At 47.9% G+C, this 24,755-nt stretch overlaps 1 protein-coding gene across 1 annotated transcript; it reads right to left on the reverse strand.

The window, feature by feature from the left end:
• Positions 1–704: 704 nt before the first annotated feature.
• On the reverse strand, positions 705–15,999 carry LOC115083623 (oocyte zinc finger protein XlCOF6-like). The gene is made up of 4 exons (XM_029587544.1): positions 15,776–15,999; positions 15,069–15,195; positions 13,823–13,942; positions 705–4,555 (listed from the first exon to the last, which is right to left on the reverse strand). Exons 1-4 carry the CDS (start codon positions 15,797–15,799, stop codon positions 2,598–2,600), a joined length of 2,229 nt encoding a protein of 742 aa, XP_029443404.1. The 5' UTR covers positions 15,800–15,999; the 3' UTR covers positions 705–2,597.
• Positions 16,000–24,755: the final 8,756 nt, after the last annotated feature.

Here is a 24,755-nt window from a genome sequence, read left to right on the forward strand (position 1 = left end):
CAAACATCATCACTGTGGAAAGGCCTGAAGTTACGATTGAGCTGGCAACCAGGATAAAATGAGCCCCAAATTGGAAGTGCCCAACTTCTGGCTCAAATGTTTCACATCTTTCCATCAAGATTTAGCCAAATGCAAAAACCAATTGATCAGAAAGTTGGAATTAACTGCACAATGGCAAACAACAGGAAGAACATTTCTCCTGCCAAAGACAGAAATAAATAATGCCCCCCAAAACTATCCACCAATAACCTGCTTTCCTAAACATATACGCTGTTCACTGTGATCGATGCACTGATTCCAATAACATCTTGGCAACAGAACAGAAAAGTAACAAGAGAGGAGCCTATGGAAGCAGAGACCAGCTGATGCTGAATAAAGCCATTGTGACCAGCTGTATGCATAACTGAAACCTCAGAATAGCATCTGCTGCTAGTGGTGCACAACCCACTGGTTCTGGATTCATCTGTCTGGATGCTAAGGAAGGGTTTATTCAACAAAAGAAAACTATGTGACAGACCACACTGCACTTGAATTATAAGGATGGACAACCTGTCATCTCCAATATTAAGATCCAGCGGGGAATATTCCAGGGAGATTCCCTGTTACTGCTTTTGTGTTGTCTGGCATTAAACCCACTGAGTGCTCTCATTAACTCCTTGGGTTATGGAATTTGCTTTAATCCTAGAGCAACCAATCCCCTCAGAAGGTTTCCTATTTACTATTTGTCAATGATTTAAACTCTACAGTTCTTGTGATGAGCATTTAGCACAACTTGAAGGCTTCTTACAATGCTTATCCCCTTATTTACAGATAAACAGACGCGGTACTCAGTCAGGTTAGAAGCATTTATTAGTCTGCAAAATAAGACAGAGTATCGGGAAGGAGGGACAAATGATCTGACAGTCACTGCTGGAGCTCCTTCAGTTTTCTGCTTGTTTATATAGAAAATTTCTCTCGTCACTTATCAGTTTCCTCTTATCTCAGCATCATGACAGTTGGTTCTGTTTCTTTTCAACTTGGCCCACATTTGCCCCAATATTAGTGGCTTTTCTGCTCCCAAAGGCTCTCTCTCCTCTGTCTGAGTTTCAGTCTTACCATGGGGCCAATGGTTTCAATGAGTCTCTTTGGTCTGGTTGTTAGCTCTCCCCGCTGGCAATGTTTCTTTTTCTGATATGGATCATGAGCACCACAGCTTCAGCTCTGTACGCGCACATTATGTCTGCTAAAGCTCTCTCTTGTTCTGCAGATATACAGACTCCGTGTGCTGAAGAGTTTCTCAGGAAAATCAAGCAAACTGAAAACATCTCCCTGATTGAAGATTGCAATATAAAGGGACAGGAGCAGGAGAGTGCATATAAATATAGACGAAAGTGGAAAAATCCGCATAAAGTATTGAGAGAAAAGATCAGTAAGAATACTATAGGAGGGTGAAGCTGATTTCGACGAGTGCCTGAACAGCACGAAATAAGATACAACCTATTAAGCAGCTTTCAATCCCTGCATTATTATACAATTCTGGAACAGAAGACTGGCCTCATGAATATCTTAAAGAATTAGATGAAAAAACCAGAAAACTCCTCCATGCCCATCAGATAATTTATAAGAACCAGTGCGTGCTGAGATTGCACATCCCTAGAGCTGAAGGTGGTTCTTACTATTTATAAGAACCAGTGCGTGCTGAGATTGCACATCCCTAGAGCTGAAGGCGGTTCTTACTATTTATAAGAACCAGTGCGTGCTGAGATTGCACATCCCTAGAACTGAAGGTGGTTCTTACTATTTATAAGAACCAGTGCGTGCTGAGACTGCACATCCCTAGAGCTGAAGGCGGTTCTTACTATTTATAAGAACCAGTGCGTGCTGAGACTGCACATCCCTAGAGCTGAAGGCGGTTCTTACTATTTATAAGAACCAGTGCGTGCTGAGATTGCACATCCCTAGAGCTGAAGGCGGTTCTTACTATTTATAAGAACCAGTGCGTGCTGAGATTGCACATCCCTAGAGCTGAAGGCGGTTCTTACTATTTATAAGAACCAGTGCGTGCTGAGATTGCACATCCCTAGAGCTGAAGGCGGTTCTTACTATTTATAAGAACCAGTGCGTGCTGAGACTGCACATCCCTAGAGCTGAAGGTGGTTCTTACTATTTATAAGAACCAGTGCATGCTGAGATTGCACATCCCTAGAGCCGAAGGTGGTTCTTACTGAAATTAATTACTCCTGTAGAGCTATAGAATAGGTCCTTCAGTACTTTTTGCTGCATTTTTCCACCTTCCTGCTCCAGTTCCTTTATATTGCAATCTTCAGTCAGTGAGATGTCAGTTTTGCTAAGTGAGCATCACAAGAATTGTAGAGTTTCATATCATAGACAAATAGTAAGTGAGATACCTCTGGAAGCTGACTGATTGCTCTAGGATCAAAGCAAATTCCATAACCCAGGTAATTAATGAGAGCACTGAGCAGTTTAATGCAGACAAAAAAAAGCAGTTACAGGGAATCACCCTGGAATAATCCTCGCTAGACCTTAATACTGGAGATGACATGTTGTCCATCCTCATATTTCTGGATTCTCTCCAGTGTGGATCCCTTCATGCCTTTTCAGAATTGATTTCCAACAGAAGCTTTTATCACAGTGCATGTAAATGGATTCTCTCCTGTGTGGGCTCTTTCATGGCTTTTCAGATGTGATTTACTCCTGAAGCGTTTATCACACTCATATGTAAATGGATTCTCTCCAGTGTGTATTCTTTCATGCCTTTTCAGAATTGATTTCCAACTGAAGCTTTTATCACACTCCCTGCAGGTAAACGGTTTCTCTCCTGTGTGGATCCTTTCATGGCTTTTCAAATGTGCTTTCATGGTGAAGCTTTTATCACACTCTGTGCACGTAAATAATTTTTCTTCTGTGTGGATCCTTTCATGGATTTTCAGCTGTGATTTACACCTAAAGCTTTTAACACATTCAAGGCAAATAAATGGTTTCTCTCCTGTGTGGATCCTTTCATGACTATTCAGCTCTGATTTACTCCTGAACCTTTTATCACATTCAGTGCATGTAAATGGTTTTTCTCCTGTGTGGATCTTTTCATGCCTTTTCAGTCTTGATTTAAACCTGAATCTTTTTTCACACTCATTACATGTAAATGGTTTCTCTCCTACATGGATCTTTTCATGGCTTTTCAGTTCTGATTTACACCTGAAGCATTTATCACAGTCCATGCATGTAAATGGTCTCTCCCCTGTGTGGATCCTTTCATGCATGGTCAGTTTTGATTTTCTACTAAAACTTTTGTCACACTCCGTGCATGTAAATGGTTTCTCTCCTGTGTGGATTCTTACATGCATTTTCATTTCAGGTTTTGAACGGAAGCTTTTATCACACTGAGTGCACAAAAATGGTTTCTCACCTGTATGGATCCTTTCATGTATTTTCAAATAAGATTTGCTAATGAAGCTTTTATCGCACTCAGAGCATGTAAATGGTTTCTCGCCTGTGTGGACTCTTTCATGGCTTTTCACCTCTCCTTTACTCCTGAAGCTTTTATCACACTCACTGCATGTAAATGGTTTCTCTCCTGTGTGGATCCTTTCATGGCTTTTCAACTCTGATTTATACCTGAAGCTTTTTTCACAATCATTGCATGTAAATGGTTTCTCTTCAATGTGGTTTCTTTCATGGATTTTCAGCTCTGATTTACACTTGCAGCTTGGATCATGCTCATTGCATGTAAATGGATTCTTTCCGGTGTGCATCCTTTTATGAATTTTCAGTTTACATTTCCTGCTGAAACTGTTAACACACACAGTGCATTTAAATGGTTTCTCTACCATATGGATCTTTTCATGCATTTTCAGTTTTGATTTTCTACTGAAGCTTTGATCACACTTGGGGCATGTAAATGATCTCTGTCCTGTATGGGTAGTTTCATGTGTTTTCAGTTCATGTTTTGAACGGAAGCTTTCATCATACTCAGTGCATGTAAATGGTTCCTCTCCTGCATGGATCCTTCCATGTATTTTCAAGTATGATTCGCTAATGAAGCATTTATCACACTCAGTGCATGTAAATTGTTTCTCTCCTGTGTGCATCCTTTGATGCTTTTTCATTTTTGATTTCCAACTGAAGATTTTATCATAGTCCATACCTGTAAATTGCTTTTCTCCTGCATGGATCTTCTGGTGCATTTTCAGTTGTGATGAATAAATGAAGCTTTTATTACATTCTCTACTTGGAAATAATTTCTCTCTTGTATGAATCTTCTGGTGAACTTTTATTACTTTACTTGCACATTGACTGCCTGAATAGAGTCTCATCCCAGCCTGTTCTCTCAGGTGTTGTGTACTTTGCTCACAGGGAGCCACATTCTCAGTGGAGTCTCCTGCCAGGGGTCTCAGCCTTTCCTCTGGCTTGCACTGATTCCAGCAGTTTTCCTCCCAGTCACAACAGGGGCAGGTATCCGCTCCATCTTTCTCCAACACAATCTTAGTCACTGCCAGATGTTTAGTGGGTTCCTCAGGATGCGTCTCCTCGTGTCTGCTCTTGGTCTCATCAAGCTCTGGATAAGAAAATAAAGGATCGACATTATTTGATCTGAGGAAAACTTGATCAGATAACAGTCAGGGTTTTCTCAACATTAACATTGCTCAGAGGGATCAGGGGTGTAACCTCTTTTCTGTAGCATTCTGGGATGAATCAGAGCACATCAGTGGTTCTCAGAGGAGGATAAAGCTGAGGACTGAACATCTCAACACAGTCAGGTGTATAAAGTCTCTCAGCATGTTGTTTTATATAACTCACACATAACAAAAACCACTTTGCAAACCCAAACTATTTTTAAATAGCCATGTGATGTCCAGCACTCAGTTCAAATTATTAATCAGGTCTTCATGCACAGCCAACTGTTAACCTTGAAAATCAATCGGTGCTTCACTATGATCATTGACCTGACCTGAATGTGCTTTCAATAATGGACAACAGTGAGCACTTCTTAATTTTAAATTACTTTCTTTTGGAATGTCATAGCTGGGACATCTTACCATCTCCTTCAATGAAACATTGCCCAAGTGCTATTCAGTAATCCACTATCATAACCTGACGCGCACCCCTGAAGCAGAGCATTTTCCAAACACAGATCCGCATCAGTTTCTGATAGCGGAAAGGTGAATATCACTTGGGGAATGCTTCACTGAAGGGGACAGCAAGAATCGTAGCTATGAAAAGAACCCAACGAGAGCAGGAGAGGAGAAGGATTTGACTGATGGTCCCCTGAACCCCCTAAAAGAGAGAGACTACAAAACAGCAGAGAGCAGCAGGTGAAAGGGAAAGGCTTAAAGGGACTCTGTAAGCCCAAATCACACAGGGAAAAGACAAAGAGGATCTGAGGACCCCGACCCTTCATACTGCACAGAACAGGAGAGATCAATTCGCTGTGGTTTGTAAAACAATGAGGGAGACTTATTCCAGGAGATTCTGTCACCTATCCTGCTATCGGAGTAAAAGTTATCAAGGCGAGGATGAGGACTGTGAATGTGGTCCGTCCCAAGCCTGGATCTGAACTCAGCTCCCAAGAGCCTTGGCACTCACTGGAATAACCCGACCTTGAGACCTGAGACTACAGTACAGGAGGTGGAGAAACAGCACAGGAGTGAGGGACAGGAAAATGTGAATAAATCTCTGATCTTAGCTGCTGGTACTCATAAGCAGGAAGTTACAGGGCACCTGGGAGTGGAGTCAGACCCTCAAGGTTTTGGGGCTATCGACCTGCTGGAGGCTCCGGTCACCAAGATCAGAAGGCTCTGGTGCTGACGGCTGCCTGGGTTACACTTTGTCCCGTTTGTGTCTTTTCAGGAGAGTGAGAAACGGGACGGGGGAAAGGTTTGGGAGCTGGAATATTTATTCCTTTTGGTAAGTGCTCTGTTTTTGTTATGGAGAAATTACTACTTACCTGATAATTTGGTTTTCCTTGGTAGACAGATGGACTCAGGACCAGTGGGTTATGCTCCCCTGCCAGCAGATGGGGACGAAGCAAGTTAACGTCACAGTATATATAACCCTGCAGTGATCCTAGCCTGTCAGTATTCTCTACAAAAGCAACTGTGGACAGACTGGCAGAAAACTTGATTAAACACAGAACCATAACTGTTCTCAACCAACAATAAACACTGATCTCACATAAGATCCTAGGTACCCCAAGCTAGGGACTGGATGAACACTGACCAGTACTCCCTTGGGACCCAGAGCCCCACAGGAGGACTACGGACACACTCATGTGGCAGCCGAGGGCAGGAAGCTGAGTCCATCTCTCTACACTAAGGAAAACAAAATTATCAAGTAAGTAGTCATTTCTCCTTTCCTCGCGTGTAGACAGATGGATTCAGAACCACTGGGATGTACCAAAGCTACTCCCGAACAGGGTGGGAGGCTGCCCGCGGTCCAGTCAACACTGGAGGTGCAAAGGCTGCTTCCTCCCGGGTCTGCACATCCAGAAGATAAAACCTGGAAAAGGTGTGTAAGGAGGACCACGTCGCAGCTCGGCAAATGTCATCAGGAGACAACAGTCTAACCTCCGCCCATGACACTGCCCGAGTCCTAGTGGAATGAGCCTTAATCTGAGTAGGCAATGGCTTTCCAACATCTACATATGCGGCCGTGACTATCTCTTTAATCCAGCGAGCTACAGTAGCCTGCAAAGCTGGTTCGCCCTGCTTCCTTCCACCATGAAGGACAAGCAGGCGATCCGTCTTTCGGAAAGGTTCAGAAACCTCCAGATACCGCACAATACCAGGGGCCTGGTATTCGTGGTGGCACCGGATTGTGGTCCAGGTGACCGAGGTATGCAGATCTACAAAGACTCCTGGTGGAGAACCCGCTTTGTCTTCCACTGCACAATGATCTGTTGCAGCAGGGGCCGCTTCTTCATGAGGACCCGTTTGGCCCTTGCGAGGGCTCGCCTGTTGAAGTGTGGGTATTCTGCCGCGATGCACCTTGCTCGGCGCTCGAAAGTCTCCATTTCCTTGGCCTATGCGCAGGTCGGGAGAGAGTGTTGGAGTCACGGTGTGAGGATTGCAGGGTTCTTCCTTGTTCAGTTAAGATCCCGCTCATTCTGGAATTTTTGCAGGATGGGTGGAATAAAGGATTGGCCCATAATTCCTTAAAGGTACAGGTTGCGGCTCTTGCCTGTTCCAGAGGCCCGGTGAATGGTGATTCCTTATCATTTCATCCTGATGTGGCCCGTTTTTTGAAGGGAGTGAAGCATATTCGGCCTCCCTGGAGGTCTCCGGTTTCATTGTGGAGTCTTAATTTGGTGCTGGCCTGACGTGTCCTACATTTCCACCACTGTATAGCCTTTCCTTGCGGTTATAGATCTTGAAGACAGTGCTCCTGGTGGCTATATGTTCTGCGTGTTGCATTTCCGAGCTGCAGGCCTTGTCTTGCCGGGAGCCATTCCTTCACATGACTCCAGGAGCATTACAGCTGCGTACAGTTCCATCCTTCTTGCCTAAGGTGGTCTAGGAATTTCATTTGAATCAGTCCATTTCCTTGCCGTCCCTGGAGCAAGATGGCAAACACAGCTGCTGAATATCCCCGCTTCATCAGGCGAGCCCTCTCAAGGGCCAGACCGTAAGACAAAACAGAGTTGGGTCCTCATGAAGGATCGGACCTTGTTGGAGAAGGTCCCTGTGCAGGGGGAGGCATAGGGAGGTTTCCACCAGAAGCCTCCACATGTCTGCATACCACGGGCGTCTGGGCCAATCCAGGGCCACTAGAAGGACTGATCCTCTGTGGCGTTCAATCTTGTGAATGACCATGCCCAGCAGAGGCCACAGAAGGAAGGCGTATAATAAGTTCTCCTCTGGCCAGATCTGGACAAGGGCGTCAATCCCTTGGGAGCACTGATCTCTTCTGCGACTAAAGAATCGAGGGACCTTCGCATTGTGAGATGTGGCCAGTAGGTCGATGGATGGGAGGCCCCAGCGATCTACTAGATGCTGTGAGGCTCTGGCCAACAACACCCATTCCCCTGGATCCAGACTCTCCCTGCTGAGAAAGTCTGCTCTGACATTGTCTTTTCCCATGATGTGGGAGGCTGAGATCCCTTGTAGATTTAACTTCACCCATTCCTATAAGGGGGTCTATCTCCAGAGATACTTGGTAGCTTTTGGTTCCTCTCTGGCAGTTGATGTAGGCTATCATTGTTGCGTTGTCAGACATCACGTGGGCTGCTTGTCCCTGGAGCCTGTGGCTGAATTGCAGACACGCTAATCTGACAGCTCAGGCTTCCAGGTGGTTTATGTTCCAGTGCGCCTCTTCCTTGGTCCTTCGCCCCAGGTTGTCAATTCCTGACAGTGAGCTCCCCATCCCAAGAGGCTCTCGTCCGTCATGAGGACTAGCCAGTTTGGTGGGGACAGGTTTACAGTCTTGTTTAGATGCATTTCCTGTAGCCACCACTAGAGCCGAGAACACACTTCCATTGGTAGGTGGAGGCGATTGAGTAGTCTTGAGACAGTGGGTTCCAACGTGACAGCAGGGAGCGCTAGAGCTGCCGCATGTGTGCCCTCGCTCATTGTACTACCTCCAGGGTTGATGCCATCAGGCTGAGGACCTGGAGATAGCTCCACACCCTGGGGCGCATTGTGTTCATCAAGCAACACACTTGGCACATAAGTTTCCTTATCCTCAAGGGAGGGAGGAAGACCTTGTCCTGCTTGGTGTCGAACTGGACTCCCAGGTACTCTAAGGACTGGGAGGGCTTGAGTTGCTCTTGTCCATGTTCACGACCCAACGGAGTTCCTGAAGCTGGGACCTGACCCTGCTGGTCACCTGGAGGCTCTCTTCCAATGACTTCGCCCGGATCAGCCACTCATCTAAGTAAGGATGCACCAGGATCCCTTGTTTCCTCAGTGCCGCCGCCACGACCACCATAATTTTGAAGAACGTTCTGAGGGCAGTTGCGATTGACGCTCTTGAGTTCCAGGATGGGGTGCAAAATGAACCCCTCTTTCTTAGGTACGATGAAATAGATGGAATAACGTCCCATATTTTCCTGGGGTCTAGGTACCGGGGTTATAGCCCTCAAACTGAGGAGCCTTATCAACGTGGATTCCACTGCCAGTTTCTTGTGCTGGGAGTGTGCAAGGTGAAATCATGAACCTGTCCTGAGGGATGCTGCAAACTTCCAGAGCGTATCCTTCTCGTATGATGTCCAGTACCCATTTGTCAGACGTGATCTTGACCCACCTCTGATAGAAGAGAGATAGTTGGCCCCCTATCTCCTCATCCCATGGATGGGTGGCCAAACTTCATTGGGAAGTTCGAGTCGAGCCTGACCCCGAACCAGTTCCTCTTTTTGATTGTCGACTCCGATAGGACTGAGACCTTCCCGAGGGCCGAGGTGTCTGAAATGACGAGTTTCTGTAGAGCCAGAAGCGCTGGGAGCTCCTGGCTCGACCCCTCATAGGTGAGGGGCGCTGTGACCTCTTTTTCTTATCTTCCAGTAGCCGAGGCACTGGAGATTCACCCCACTTATTGGCTAGCTTTTCCAATTCGTTTCTGAACAGAAGGGATCCTTTAAAAGGCATCTTTGTGAGGTTTATCTTAGAGGTTGCATCCGCTGACCAATTTTGCAGCCATAGCTGTCTTCTGGCCGCCACCACTGAGGCTACTCCTCTGGCTGAGGTACGTACCAGATCAGAGCTTGCATCCGCTAGGAAGGCCGCGGCAGGCTCCATCGCCTCTCTGGGATGTGCCCCTGAGCTATCTGCCTCTCTCTCTCTCTCGAGAAGCAGACACGAACGAGCCACCAGGGCACAACAGGAAGCGATCTGTAGTGTCATTGCTGTCATGTCAAAGGCTTGCTTAAGGATGGACTCCAACTGCCTACCTTGTGCATCCTTCAAGGCTGCTCCTCCTTCTACTGGGTTAGTTGTTCGCTTCGAGACAGCGCAGAGCAGGGCGTCCACTTTCGGGAAACGCAAGTGTTCTTTGGCCACCGGGTTCTGAGGGTAAAAAGCCTCCAAGGCCCAACCTCCTTTAAAACTGGCTTCCGGGGTGTCCCACTCCAGGTCAATCACCTCCTGGATGGCTTCCAGAATCAGGAAATAGCAAGAGGCTTTCCGTAGAGACACCAGGATGGGACTCCTCTTTGGTTCCGACACAGGGTCTGGGAGGCCAGGGCTGGCAATTCATCTCTGTGGAAAGATCATAGCATGGGCCGGTACGGCTCCAGGCCTGGAAGGATTTCCCTGTCCTCCACTGAGACTGCATCCCCATCGTCATCCGTGGGGTCTGGATCCCTGTCAGGGATACCCTTGGTAAGCCTGCGGATAGGGCTGGGAGGAAGAGGCCTTCCCAGACCGGGCAGGGGCAGCAGCCGACTGCACCTGAACAAAGGTTTGAAGGCCCTGAAAGAATTCCATCCAGGAAAAGGTTGCTGGGTCCATGCCTAGCCCAGGAGGAACTGGGGTAAGCACCCCTGACCTGCCCTCTCCCAAGGAGGACGCAGCCCCGGGACTGCTCAGATCCGGGCGCTAACAGATAAGGTCCTGGCTGACCCATCCTGCGACTGGGAGAAGTTCTGAGAGTCCAGCCCTCCCTGGGCTTCCTCACAGAGCTGACACAGGAAGGATCCAGGTCAGGCTGCGCAGCCCTAATATGGCAGGCGGCAGAGAGGGGCGCTTGGGCTTCTTTGTTGCCGGAGCCGTAGTTCACTGTAGCTTGTGTGTTCAGCCAGTTAGCGCCTGAGCTCGAGCGCGTAGAAATCCGCCCTGATGCGCTTAAGTATAAGCATCCGGTTGTGCGCGAATGTACGCACGCAGGTACGAGCACAACAGGGCCGGCCCGCTTCGCATGTACCAACGGTCAATGAGGGGGAAATGGCACCGTATCAAATCGCGAGCAAGATGGCGCTGCCACGTTCTGCCACGTGGAGTGCCCACCGATTCTGAAGCGGGGCCTGGCCGATCGGGGGGCAACTCAACCCGCTCGGAAACCCCCTTCCCTTGCCCCAATGGGATCGGGAACGTCATCGGTACAGCGCACTGAGCAAGAGACCAAAGGAAAGACTTACTGGAGCCCTTCCACGTCTCTGAATCGGAGGAGTTCTTCTCTACTTACCCGGGCTCAGCGCTTACTGGCTGAGCACAGAGATTTATTTATTTATTTATTTAGCATTTGTTTATATACCGAGGTACAGCTGATATAGCCTTCACTCCGGTTTACATTATAACAAACCAGTTACATTTAACTTCATAACAGTGTGACAGAGAATGAATCAGAACATTAACTTAAAGTCAATAAATACATTGAACCATTCATAGAACAAAAGTTATGAGTGTAAGCAACACTTGAAGTAGACGGTTGAAACCGTTAGAGAGAAGAGAGGTTTCTGCAAGACAGGACGAAAGACAGAAGGAGGGGATTACTGGCATAAAAAAGGAATGTGAAGGTGGATGTGAAAAAGATTATGTTCAGTTGTCATTGGGTGAGCAGCCATTGTACGATTGTGAGAGTAGCCAATCTTTAAGATCTTTTTTAAAAGATTTAAATGGAGATGGTCTCCAGCTGAGGGGTGAGAGGGCTTAGGCGTTCTCCGCCACGCTCGGCTTCCTGCACCCACTGCCTTTCAGCTGCTTCAGCAGCAAAGTCCATGCTGGGAACCGCTACCGGACCAAGGCAACCTCTGAGGGATCTCGGAAATCACCTCAGGAATTCTCACCTGGGAGAGGGACCTTTAGGTATCACCACAGGAGAGCGGGGCTCGATCTTTCTCCAATGTAAAGTTTCCTCTTCTAAAGAGTACTGTGTTCCCAATAGGGAAGGCACAATCCACATCTGCTGGGAGACGGAGAGATACTGGATGGCTGAGGTCACTGCAGGGGGTATCTAGGGTGAGGTCAGCTTTGAAACCTGACTGTCTCCATCTGCTAGCAGGGGAGCACAAAACTCATTGGTCCCGAGTCTATTTGGCTACACGCTAAGAAATGGCCTTAAATACCAACAATGGCTGATATCATCACTGGGCGCCTGGGACAGGATTCCCACCATGGCTCATTTAAGAGTAGGTGTGCAGGTCTTGAGAGGGCAGGAAGGAGGATGACGGCGGGGCCTGGGCATCATGCCAGCGCGTGAGCCATGGCCTTGGCAGCAGGGAGTGGTCTCCTGCTCCATGTGGGGTGCATTGGGGTAAGTGAGGAAAGCCCATCGAGCCGTGTTTCATCACATGATTCTCCTGGAGCAGTTTTCAGATAGTTTGCACCCCCCTCTGTGTGGCAGTGAATATGCCGGCATTCGAAGCTTACCCTTGAAACCACCCTAGAAGCTGCCGACAACTTCTACCAAGCACAGTCAATGCCGGAGAACACCAGGGTGCGAGAGAGACGGTCACAGTCAGGGAGCAAAGCGTCCACCACAAACTCAAGACAAGGCCCGGCCATGGGAATTAGGCGCACCGCATGTTTCAAATAGGGAGAAAGGGGGGGCACTTCAACCAAGAACGTTCCGGGACTTGGGAAGAAGATAGAGATGGCAACTTCATGACACTCCCCGTTTGTACCCTGGTGGATACCTTCACCCTCAACTTGCTACTTTTGTGGACCTAACTGAGTTGCATGGGGTCCCCGTGCAGGCCCGGGTAGATTCTGGAAGTGAAAAATCCCTCATTCAGAGGGGGCTGGTAAAGTGAGATCAGACTGCCTCTGAACTTCCGGTGACTCCAGCTTGCATACAGGGAGACCAAAGGCAGTGCCTACACTGAAGAGATCCGCAGGCAAGCAATCCTTGAAGTGGCTCTCATACCCTGTCATCCAGGGACCCCATGTCCCAGACTTTGAGACTTTTTGGGTCCAGTTTAACCTTATACCAACCAACTCGGTATCTGAGGAAGAGTCCTTTCCAGAGATCTCTCCTTGGAGAAGCCCAGAATTATACATGGGGGATGAGACAACACCCAAAACCCGATGGCAACACTGCCGAGGGAAGGCACCCAGAGGTCCTTACTAAAAGGAGTGAGGGCCGGTGAGCACCCAATGTACCCTTAACTGCTTCCCCAGGATGTGTGGGGGAGGGAAAACAGAAAAAGTTAAGCGAGCCCCAGTGGATGAAGGCTCCAGTAAGTTTGGCCGGGGGCAAGTACAGGTGTTAGAGGGGAATCACTCCCTGATTTAGGGATTTGCATCCCGGCGCTATCCTCTGTTAGAAGAAGAAATGGAGAGCCAGAGTTCAGGGCAGGAAAAAAAATAGGAACGGAGATGGGAGGGGGCCCCTGGTAGGAGGAGGGCAAGTGAAGGGGTTATAGGAGAACCCCTCAGAATACCTTAAAGGACGAGCTTCAGCGATCTAACCCGATCCTCCTTAAGGGACACCCAGGAGGGGAAGCCAAGGCACAGAGCATTTCCCTGGGGAGAAGAATAAAGGATCAGGCCCAGGGAGGAGCAGAGAGGCCCTGGGAAGAGGAACAGGCAGCTCCTAGGTGAAGGCTGTCTATTTGTGATTGCTGCACCTTTTGATCTAAAGCTAAGCTAAGCAGATCTTTTCCTGCCTGTTTTCCCTTGTACTGTAAATAATACAATTATCCTGTACAGAAAAGGTCAGGCGTCCAGACTGCTCTGACCTCGGCCCCCTTAGTAAGTCAAGGACGCTGGTACAGCATCACAGGATGTGACTGTGAGAAAATAACACAGACACAAGCAATGCCTGCCACAGAAACCCTGTGAGAGAGTAAAGAGATCTGCAGAGGAGCTTGTGAGGGGTCTCCTCACTTCCCAGCTGCTCCTTCCACTCCTCAGCTCAGCAGTTTTACCCCGCTCCCTCTTATTCCTGCACTCACCTGAGCAGCTGCTTTTCCCAGCTCCTCCTTCCTCTGACCCCGGCTCCTCCCTGATGTACGGCTCTTCCCCTCGTTCAATGCGGGAGATAATCTCAGGGGTGATGGTCGGGGAGCCTGTTCCTGGGGTAAGAGCACTGCATTAGGTTTCTCACAGTCACTCAGTGATAATTTCAGGAGAAGGATTGTACGGAAGGGAAAGATGCATTGATAGAGACATTCAAATACCTGGAGGGCTGCACCGGTGCACCAGAATGGGGCAGTTTCTATAGAAAAAGGCTCCCAGCACAGAGGAGGAAGGAGGGAGGCTCAGAGGAAACAGCAGGAAATATTTCTTTACTGAGAGGGCAGTGAAGGCCTGGGAGAGGAACATTAACCAGGGAATAGAGCAGATTCTCCGTATCCTCCTCAGAAACTGTACAATTACACAGCAGGGCTCCCACAGGAACTAAGCAGCTCCTGAATGCAGATCTCGGCCTTTCAGCCTCACAGCAATTCTACAGGGGTCAGGGTCTCCAGAGACTCCGTGCACCCCCTGAAGAAAGGACCTCTGGGGTCTGAAAAGCTCACGCACCAAATTCATCTGTCAGGAGTAGGTCTGTCTGTCCTTCACCATCCGCATCACAAACTCATCTCTTCATTTCCTCCTCCTCACTAGAACTACTAAGAAATACTCCCCTCTGTCATTTATCCCCATCCCCTCCTCTCCCTCACTATAATTACTAATACTTTCCCTTTCTATCCTGTTACACTCCTCTCCCTCACTTATCCTCATCCCCCTCTTCACTACAATTACTAAGAAATTGTTGACCACTCTTTCTTTTTATGACCTGAGTCTTTTCCCCTGATCCTTTGTACTTCCAATTCTGTCAGAAACAGGGTTGGGCCTGGTGCTGTGAGCCTTCAATCCCGACTACCAGGGAATTTTTCCCCCCCCATTTTAAATCTCCCCAAAAACATGAAGTCTGCTTATTGCAGCAATAGTCCTGGGCTGTGGGGGAGCATCACCAAAGCACGTTCTGTAATTCTGCAATCACGGGCCCTGTATTCAGCCACTAGGTGTCACCCCTGAGTAATGACCCTGACTCCCTGTCCTCCCTGGGGGCAATAAATGCTGCCCCTGCATAATTACCCACCCCAGCTTCAGCAGAGTCAGGAAGCAGAAGACCCGGCATTCACTCAAGAATGTATTAATATTCTGTTCTCTCCTCCCAAAAATATGAATTTCTTAAAAAATGTCCCTCCTTACCCAGTGAGCTGAGGGTCTGATAATTCTCCTTCATCACATCCTTGTAAAGCTCCTTCTGCCATTCTTCTAAATACTCCCACTCCTCCTGGGAGAGACAGACAGCGATGTCCTGAAAGGTTAATGAGACCTGAAACACAAATCAAAGACACTCAGCACCTTCTGCATCAGGAGACCTCCCAGTGCTGGGACTCAGCGGGGCAGGGGGAGAGGTTTCTGGGTGTAAATAAATCACAGTCACAAAGCTCACAGACCCTGAGCAGGACAATAGTAACTGGAAACCAGTTACCCACAGAACCTGGCACACCATGTTTTACTTTGTGTCACTCCTGATCTGTCTCCTTAAACTCAGGACACTCCCTATGTGCCTTTTCTGTGCCTCAGGTCTGCTTGGGCTCTCCTTAAAGTCAGTGCTGACTCTGCACTGCCCCAGGATAGAAACCGCAACAATGTTTGCATAGAGAGGGCAGGATTGAAGTGTTAGTCAAAACTATCTGGGTAATTGAGGGAAACAGCCTCAGGATAGCTGCATAAAGCAGTACCTCCAAATGAACATTTTAAAGCTTTTAAGTGTTTTTAACTTACTGCATCAGGAGTTTTAAAAATTAATCTTGTCACTAAAATGTGCACTAAAACCCAGCGCCCAGATTTCTGCATCATCCTGTTAGTGTTTATATAGAAAGGACAGGAAGGTGGGGGCAATGTCCTACCTGAGCAGCAGCTCCTGCAGGCATTTTCCTCTCTTCTGTTGCTGCTTTCAGGATTAGGAATGAATTGGGGGCTCTTTCTCGGGCTGGGGAAGTGCTGAGTGTTTCCCTCCTGCTGTTACAGGGGAAGGGGAAAGCTGAGAAGCAGAGCTCGGGGAGAGAGCACGTGCTCCTTCCTCCGGGATGTGACTTCCATGGAACTGGGCAGAGCAGCAGCTCCGCCTCCTGCCGGGCGCAGACTGATGACATCATTCAGAGGGAGGCTCACACTGAGGGCGTTCCATGATGACATCATCAGGGGGGAGTTTCACACTGAGGGCGCAGGCTGATGACATCATTCAGAGGGAGGCTCACACAGATGAAATCTCTCAATGGAGCTTCAGACGGAGGGCGCAGACTGATGACATCACTCAGGGAAGCTTTAGACGGAGGGCGAAGGCTGATGACATCACTCAGGGGAGCTTCACACGGAGGGCGCAAGCCGATGACATTGGAGTTGGCAGCACTGCTGAAGAAATGCAGAAGGGTTTCTAAGTCACAGTTTCTCAGATGAGAATCTCATATTCTTAAGGAGAATAAAAGTTTAAGAATATAAGAATGGCTAAGCTGGGCCCCACCACGAGATGTTCACCTCCTAGCTTCCCCCCCTTCTGCCCTATTACCTTGGGGAGTGCTGGAGAAAAGCAGTTCCTGTTCATACCCCACATCAGTCAGACAAGTGGGTTTAGCAATCCTACCAGAAGATGAAGGCAGAGAATAAAAACACTTTTCATGCAGGGCTACATAACCGAGAGTGCCACCTGCAGTCCCTCAGTATTTCTCTGTCTCCAGCAGATGGTGGAGATGCAAACCTGCAGTGTGAATGTAGTTAATTAAAAAAAAAAAAAAAAAGAGTAGCTAGTTAGGAAAAGAGAAGAAAGAAGCAGCAAAGACTGCTGCTCTCAGAGGTGTTAGGTTCCTTCCTGGGCCATCCTTCTGGTTGAGCTTCGCAAGATGGGGGGGGGGTAGCAATCCCTAGCCCGGCTCTACCCTTAACTTCCAGGGGAAAGGGAAATCCAGGGGTCCTGGTTCCCTCACTCACACTGAGACCTTCTCATATGCCTTGTCAACTGGACTAGCCAGGAGCACCCAGAAGCAGGAAAGTATATCTTCTCTTTGTTTTTTCTATCTCGGTTACTCGGTGGCAAGTGCAGGCTCAGTCTGCGGTCGGCTAAGCATCGGTGGGTGAGAAGGGAAGCATGCGCTGCTTGATTTCAGGACCCAAGGCTGGAACAGCGCCAGCAGCAGCGTCGGAGTTTTTTTTCCTCCCGTTCGGGACTATTTTTGGCCACAGGCTGCGACACACTTCATGGAGTCTCCCACGGTGTGCGGGATAGTTTGTTGGTCCTGTGGACTGAGGCGATCGTGTCTCAGTGTAGCTCTGCTATGCGCCGGCTGTGCCTCTGCAGGTGAAGGGGGCCTCGACAGAGGGCTCAGCAGGTGGACTCAGCACACGGTCTGCAGGCCCCATCCAGGAGACCCCAGGGGGCTTGAAGGAGACAGCGGCCATTTTGCCTCCATGTAGCAGGAGGCCTGGAATGAATAGGCAGTTCAGAGACTCCCCTTCTCCCGCTTTCTCCAGTGCAACAAGGTCTGGAGAAGATAGTGAAGTGGCAGGGGAGCCAGGAGAGGACCTGGCGGATAAGGAAGACAGTGAGCCTGATGGGTTTTGCACAGAACTTTTGTTAGTGCTGCATGAGGCCTATCTCACTAAGAAGGAAGCAGCGGATAAGCGGTCAGCCACTATAGAAGTCCCAAAGCTCGGCTAAGAAGCCCTGAGCTGAGGCACCTCCCAGGTCGGGAGGGGCATTCTTCGCCTGCTGGGTCTGGGACCGTCGGGAGTGGAGGAGAATTCATCAGAAGATTTGGAGGGAGAAGCTCCTCAGGAGAATTTGCGAAATGACCAGGGTACCGTTCCGAGCTCGGATCCTGCTACTGGCCCGATGGGCAGTGACCCAGAAGCAGTTGACCTTAGGGTGGTGAGATTGTTCCATAAGGAGGAGTTGCGGCCTCTCATCCCTCAGGTTCAGGAAGAATTGGGGATCAAGGTCACGCAAGAAGATTCAAACAAAGAGGGTGTGAACCCAGTATTGGATGGGCTGCGTGGACCGCCAAAGGCTTTCCCATTACTGAAGAAAGTGAAGAAGCTAATTGGGAGTGGATTTTCCTGAGGCAGGTCTAAAAGTGGCCAGGGCTATGGCAGGTTGTATCCCTTGCCGGAGGACACTTTCGAGGTTTGGAAGCTTCTGAAGGTGGATGCGGTGGTGTCAGCTGTGACCAAGAAGACAACTGTTCCCATGGCAGAGTCAGCGGCTCTAAAAGAAGTCCAGGACCAGAAGCTAGAGATCTTGCTAAAGAGGCTGTTTGAGGTCTTAGAGCTGCGGTCTCTGTTCTAGCCTAATGCAGAGAGCTTATTTGAGCTGGGTGCAGAAGGCACAGGAGAAGACATTGGGGACCTCTGCTGATTCCAGCCTGGAGGCTCGGTTGGAGTCGGGAGTGGCCTTTGTATCAGATGCCCTGTATGATATGGTTTGGATGTCAGCCAGGTGTCCGCGGTAGCCGCTCGAAGACTCCTGTGGTTGCATAATTGGTCAGTAGATGTGTGGTCAAAAGCACAGCTTTGCAATCTCCCCTTCAGAGGAAAGTTGTTGTTTGAGGAGAAGCTGATTAAGCATTTGGTGGAATCTAAAGGGAACAAATTGCCCAACAATAAGAAAGCGAGCATGAAGACCTTTCCACCAAGTGCTTGCTTTTGGGAGTTGAGGAGATTTTACTCCAGCAAGAGTTCTTCCGGACCCACTCAGAAGGAGGGTTCAGGAAGTCAGCAGTTCTTTCGAGGGACACGTAGACCGGTCAGAGACAATGCCAGATAGGGTGCCAGAGGTGCTAAATCCAGCCAATGAGACCGGTTGGTCCATTCCTCCCTGGAAGGTGTTGGAAGGTTGTCCCCTTTTTACGAGGCATGGATCAGAATCACTTCCAATCAGTGGGTTCTGGAAGTGATAAGGGACGGCTATGCCTTAGAATTTTCACACCCTATCAAGGAAGCCTTTGTGGTGTCCCACTGCACGTCACCTGTCAAGCGGGCAGCAGTGCGGGACACGTGCTAAGGCTGCAGCACGGGATGAACAGGGTCGAGGAAGATATTCGGTTTCCCTGTACGTACCCGGATCAGTCCAGACTCCTGGGTTTTGCCTTCCCACCAGCAGATGAAGACAGAGAAGTTTTGACTGACTCTGCCCTATACCCTGAGGTGCCAACTACAGTCCTTCAGTATTTCTCTGTCTCCAGCAGATGGTGGAGGTGCTCAACCCTACAGTCTGTAGTTAGTTTAAAAAATGAAAATAATAATAATAAGCAAGGAAAAAGCAGGGATAGCTTAGGGTTCCTTTAAAAAAAAAAGAGAGAAGAGGATATGATTCAATCCTTGGGAGAGAACAAGGTGCATCATCTTCCAGAGTATAAGCCTAAGCCGAGAAGTTTTCCTTCGTCTTGTTCTCGGGGAAATCGGAGATTTTGATCCTCCCGCTTGGCGGGCTCTTCATCTCGACAGAATGTAGGCAGACAACAGTCCTGGTCCCAGTCCTTTCGTGGGCATCGGTTTGGCAGATCTGGGACCTCCCAAGCCACAGGAGGAATTAAGTCAGCGCAACGAGGCAAGGCCGGTCCATTCCTTCGTGTGGGAGGCAGGTTGTCTCTGTTTTACGAGGAGTGGGCCAAACTGACATCGGACCAGTGGGTCCTCAACGTGATAATACATGGTTACGCTTTAGATTTTGCTTGGTGCCCTCGAGACTGCTTTCTCATTTCCCTGTGTTCGTACAAGGGGAAACGTCAGGTGGTAGGGGACACTTTGTGCCATCTATTCGATCTCAAAGCCATTGTTCCAGTTATGCCAGCGGAGCAGCAAAGGGGCCGCTATTCCATCTACTTCATGGTGCCCAAGAAGGAAGGCATGTTCCGCCCATCCTAGATTTGAAGAGGGTCAACAGATGTCTTCGAGTACCCCTCTTTCGCATGGAGACTCTGTGGTCCATCATTGCGAAAGTACGCAAGGGAGAGTATCTAGCATCGCTGGATCTCACAGAAGCGTATTTGCACATCGGAATCCGGACTGCTCACCAGAAATTCCTCAGGTTTTCCATAGTGGGTCACCATTTTCAGTTCTGCGCTTTTCCTTTCGGGCTAGCCACGACACCAAGGACCTTTACCAAAGTCATGGTGGTGGTGGCAGCGGAGCTTCAGAAGGAAAGCTTGTTGGTCCATCGCTATGTGGATGATTGCCCGAATGAGCCAAAGTTGGAGTCTCTTTGTCGCGCGGCAGTGGACCGGATTCTTCAACTGCTGAAGTCGCTGGGTTGGGAGGTCAATTTGGCCAAGAGCCAATTGATTCCCTCCCAGTCCTTGGAGTTCCTAGGAGCCCTGTTCGACACTCATCTCAGCAGGGTTTTTCTCACCGAGGAGCGCATTGTCAAGCTGCAAGGACAGGTTCGGGAACTGCTAGCTCAGAGTCTTCCCAGAGTTTTCCACTACTTGCGGGTCCCTTGGCTCAATGGCCTCTACCTTGGAGCTGGTTCCCTGGGCCTTTGCTCATATGAGACCTCTTCAGTCAGCATTGCTTTCCCGTTGGAGCCCAGTGTCCGAGCAATTTCATCTTCCCCTACTCTTACAGACTCTGCATGTTCCAGTCTAGATTGGTGGCTCCTCTCGGACAATTTACGCCGGGGTGTCAGCTTGGAGGTTCCCGCTTGGATGGTGGCCATCACAGAAGCCAGATTCTCCGGCTGGGGAGCGGTGTGCCAGGGGAAGCCAGTGTAGGGCCAATGGTCTGTGGAGGAATCCCAATGGTCGATCAATCGCCTGGAGACCAGGGCAGTGCGGTTTGCGCTTCAAGCCTTTCTCCCACTTCTGCAGGGCAAGTCCATCAGGGTTCTATCGGACAATGCGACAGCAGTGGCCTATATCAATCGCCAAGGAGGCACCAAAAGTCGGCCAGTGGCGATCAAGGCTCAACAGTTGATAAGCTGGGTGGCGCAGCATCTAAGCAGAATCGCCGCCTCTCACATCGCAGGAGTGGACAACATCCAAGCCGATTTTCTCAGTCGTCACCGTCTCGATCCCGAGGAGTGGGAGCTCTCCGAGGAAGCATTCCATCTCATTTGCAGCAAGTGGTCCAGACCAAGTGTCGATTTGATGGAGACCTTACGGAATGCCAAGTCTCCTCATTTCTTCAGTTGGCGCCGGGAGCCAATGGCGGAAGGAGTCATTGCACGTCCTCCTGTATGTGTTCCCGCCTTGGCCTCTGATCAGCAAGGTGCTGAGGTGCATCGAAGCTCACCCATCCGAAGTAATCCTGTTAGCTCCAGAATGACCGAGGCGTCCATGGTATGTGGATCTCAACAACCTGCCATGCCACCTTCAGCTCTTGGGATATACAATCTCAGCACTCACTCATTCTTAAAGATTACACAATGCACATGAGGAAGTTTTATTGTTCTTATATCCAACTCTTTCAGGTCTTTACCAGTCTAGTCTACCACTCCAAAACTATAGGGGAGTTGCAGGAATTGGAAGCTGACTGATAGTTTGTATCTTATTTCATGGTGTTAAAGAACTCTTCAAAATCAATTACAATCTCCTATAGGATTCTTGAATTGTCTTCTATCTCAGTAACTTATGCTGAATTTATCCTCCTTCATCCTCTCCTTGACAGCTGTAGCCACCTTCCTGCTCTGGTTCTTTTAATCTACAGTCCTTAGTCAGAGAGAGCTTTCCACAGACAGTGAGTGCGATGTCTGCGGATCCTTAACATCTCTGAAATTAAGGCAAAATCCATAGTCCAAAGAGTTAAGAAGAGGACTCAATGGATTCAGTGCATGTCAAACAAGAGTGGTGAAAGGGAACCTCCCTGAAATATTCCATGCTGGATCTTGGTTTTAGAAATAAATTATTGTCCATCCTCATAATTCAGATGGAGTGTGGTCTGTCACATTTTCATGGTAAACCTGATGCACTCAGTCTATCTAGGATTTACTCTGTACACTTCAAGGCAATTTATTATCCTTGCTGTGCCTTTCTCTGTACAGGTGAATGCAGTGCTCAAGGTTCCACTGTTTTGCATGGAAATTCTAATGTCTGTTATTGCAGCAATGTGTGCCGGCGAATTTTTGGCTTCGATAGATCTGACAGAGGAGTATCTGCATATTCCCTTTCGGAGGGACCATCAATGGTTTCTGCGGTTTAAGGTCCTTGGTCGGCATTTTCAGTTTCAGGCTCTTCCCTTCGGGTTGGCCATTTGATAAAATGAGAAAAATAGAAAAAAACTGAAAGGAGCAGCTACAAAGGTAAAAAGTGTGCAACAGGCATCGACATTGTTAAAAAATACCATCCTAGAAGCACAGACCAGATGTATGCCATGCATTAAAAAAGGTGAAAGGAAGGCAAAACGATTACCAGCATGGTTAAAAGGTGATGTGAAAGGGGCTATTTTAGCCAAAAGATCTTTATGCAAAAATTGGAAGAAGGATCCATCAGAAGAAAATAAGATAAAGCATAAGTATTAGCAAGTTAAATGTAAGACATTAATAAGACAGGCTAAGAAAGAATTTGAAAAGAAGTTGAACACAGAGGCAAAAACTCACAATAAAAACTTTTTTAAATATATCCAAAGCAGATAGCCTGCAAGGGAGTTGGTTGGACCATTGGATGATCAAGGGGTTAAAAGGAAGACAAGGCCATTGTGGAAAGATTAAACAATTTCTTTGCTTCAGTGTTTACTGAAGAGGATGTTGGAGAGATACCCATTCTGGAGAAGGTTTTCGTGGGTGATGATTCAGATCAACTGAATCAAATCATGATGAACCTGGAAAATGTGGGAGGCCAGACTGACAAACTGAGGAGTAGCAAATCACCTGGACTGGATGGTAAACACCCCAGGGTTCTGAAAGACCTAAAACATGAAATTTCAGACCTATTTCAATTAATTTGTAACCTATCATTAAAATCATCCGATGTACCTGAAGATTGAAGATGGCCAATATAACCCCCTATATTTAAAAAGGGAGCCAGGGGTGATCCAGGAAACTACAGAGTGGTGAGCCTGACTTCATTGCCTGGAAAAATCGTGGAAACTGTTATAAAGAATAAAGAATAGAATCACAAAACATTTAGATAGACATGGCTTGATGGGACACAGCCAACATGGATTTACCCAAGGGAAGTCTTGCCTCACAAATCTATATTTTTTTGAAAGGGTGAATAAACATGTGGAAAAAGGTGAATCAGTAGATGTGGTGTATTTGGATTTTCAGAAGGTGTTTCACAAAGTCCCGCATCAAAGGCTTCTAAGAAAACTAAAAAGTCATGGGATAGGAGGAGATGTCCTTTTGTGGATTTCAAGTTGGTTAAAAGTCAGGAAATAGAGAGTAGGATTAAATGGTCAGATTTCACACTGGAAAAAGGTAAACAGTGGAGTGCCTCAGGGATCTGTACGTGGACCAGTGCTTTTTAACATATTTATAAATGATCTGGAAATAGGTACGATGAGGGAGGTGATCATATTTGCAGATGACACCAAGTTATGCAGAGTAGTTAAATCTCAAGTGGATTGTGATGAATTGCAGGAGGATCTTGCTCGACTGGAAGATTTGGCTTCCAAACGGCAGATGAAATTTAACGTGGCCAAGTGCAAGGTGTTGTACATAGGGAAAAATAACCCTTGCTGTAGTTACACAATGTTAGGTTCTATCTTATGAGTTACCACCCAGAAAAGAGATGTAGGCATCATAGTGGATAATACATTGAATTTGTTGGCTCAGTGTGCTGTGGAGATCAAAAAAGCAAAAAGAATGTTAGGAATTATTAGGAAGAGAATGGCAAATAAAATGGAGGATTTCATAATGCCTCTGTGTTGCTCCATGGTGAGACTGAACCTTGAATACTGTGTGCAATTCTGGTTACCGCATCTCAAAAAGGATATAGCTGCACTGGAGAAAGGGCAGAGAAGGGCGACCAAAATGATAAGGGACATGGAACAGCTGCCCTATGAGGAAAGCCTAAAGAAGTTAGGGCTGTTCAGCTTGGAGAAGAGATGACTGAGGGAGGGGTATGATAGAAGTCTACAAAATCATGAAAGGACTTGAACAAGTTCATGAAAATCGGTTATTTACTCTCTCAGATAATAGAAGGATCAGGGGGCACTCCATGAAGTTAGCAAGTAGCTCATTTAAAACAAATCAAAGAAAATTCTTTTTTACTCAGTGCACAGTTAAGCTCTGGAATTCATTGCCAAAGGATGTGGTTACAGCATTAGTGTAACTGGGTTTAAAAAATGTTTGGATTAGGAGTCATGTGATGTGGTCAATTTGGCTGGACATAAGCCGACCGAGCTCCAGCAATCTCACATCCTGATTTCGGTCAAAATTACCTGATTGCCCACACATCTAGACAACCTGTTTATCGTACCAAAGGGAACCATGGTGACTAAATTACAAAGAAAGGAGAAGGAAAAGGCTAAACTGCCTGAACCCAAGATGGTGCCAATGTCCCCAGAAAATCCAGATCTCCCGGGTGAAGATTCTCTGGAAGACAAAATCTCCCAAGCGTTCATTATTGCGCTAGACGCCCGATTGCACCAGATATCGGAGCAGATCGCTGAAGTACGTTCCTCTCTTATAGAAATTGAAAATCGAGTGGAGCATGTGGAGGGCCGTACTACCTTAGTGGAAGATGATGTCGGGGCACTGGAATGATGAATGATAGAACTGGAAAAAACCGCGAAAGCTCAAGGCGACAAACTCGATGAATTAGAAAATTGAGCTAGAAGGAACAACCTACGCTTTGTCGGTTTTCCCGAAGCCATTGCTGAAACAGATCTTCCCCACACCTTGGAAACCTGGTTGGTGATGCAGATCTCAGATCTACAGGTCTCATCTAAAGGCCTGTT

The sequence above is a fragment of the Rhinatrema bivittatum genome, chromosome 2 (genome assembly GCF_901001135.1).
Source record: "Rhinatrema bivittatum chromosome 2, aRhiBiv1.1, whole genome shotgun sequence".
In the NCBI taxonomy this organism is placed as follows: domain Eukaryota; kingdom Metazoa; phylum Chordata; class Amphibia; order Gymnophiona; family Rhinatrematidae; genus Rhinatrema; species Rhinatrema bivittatum.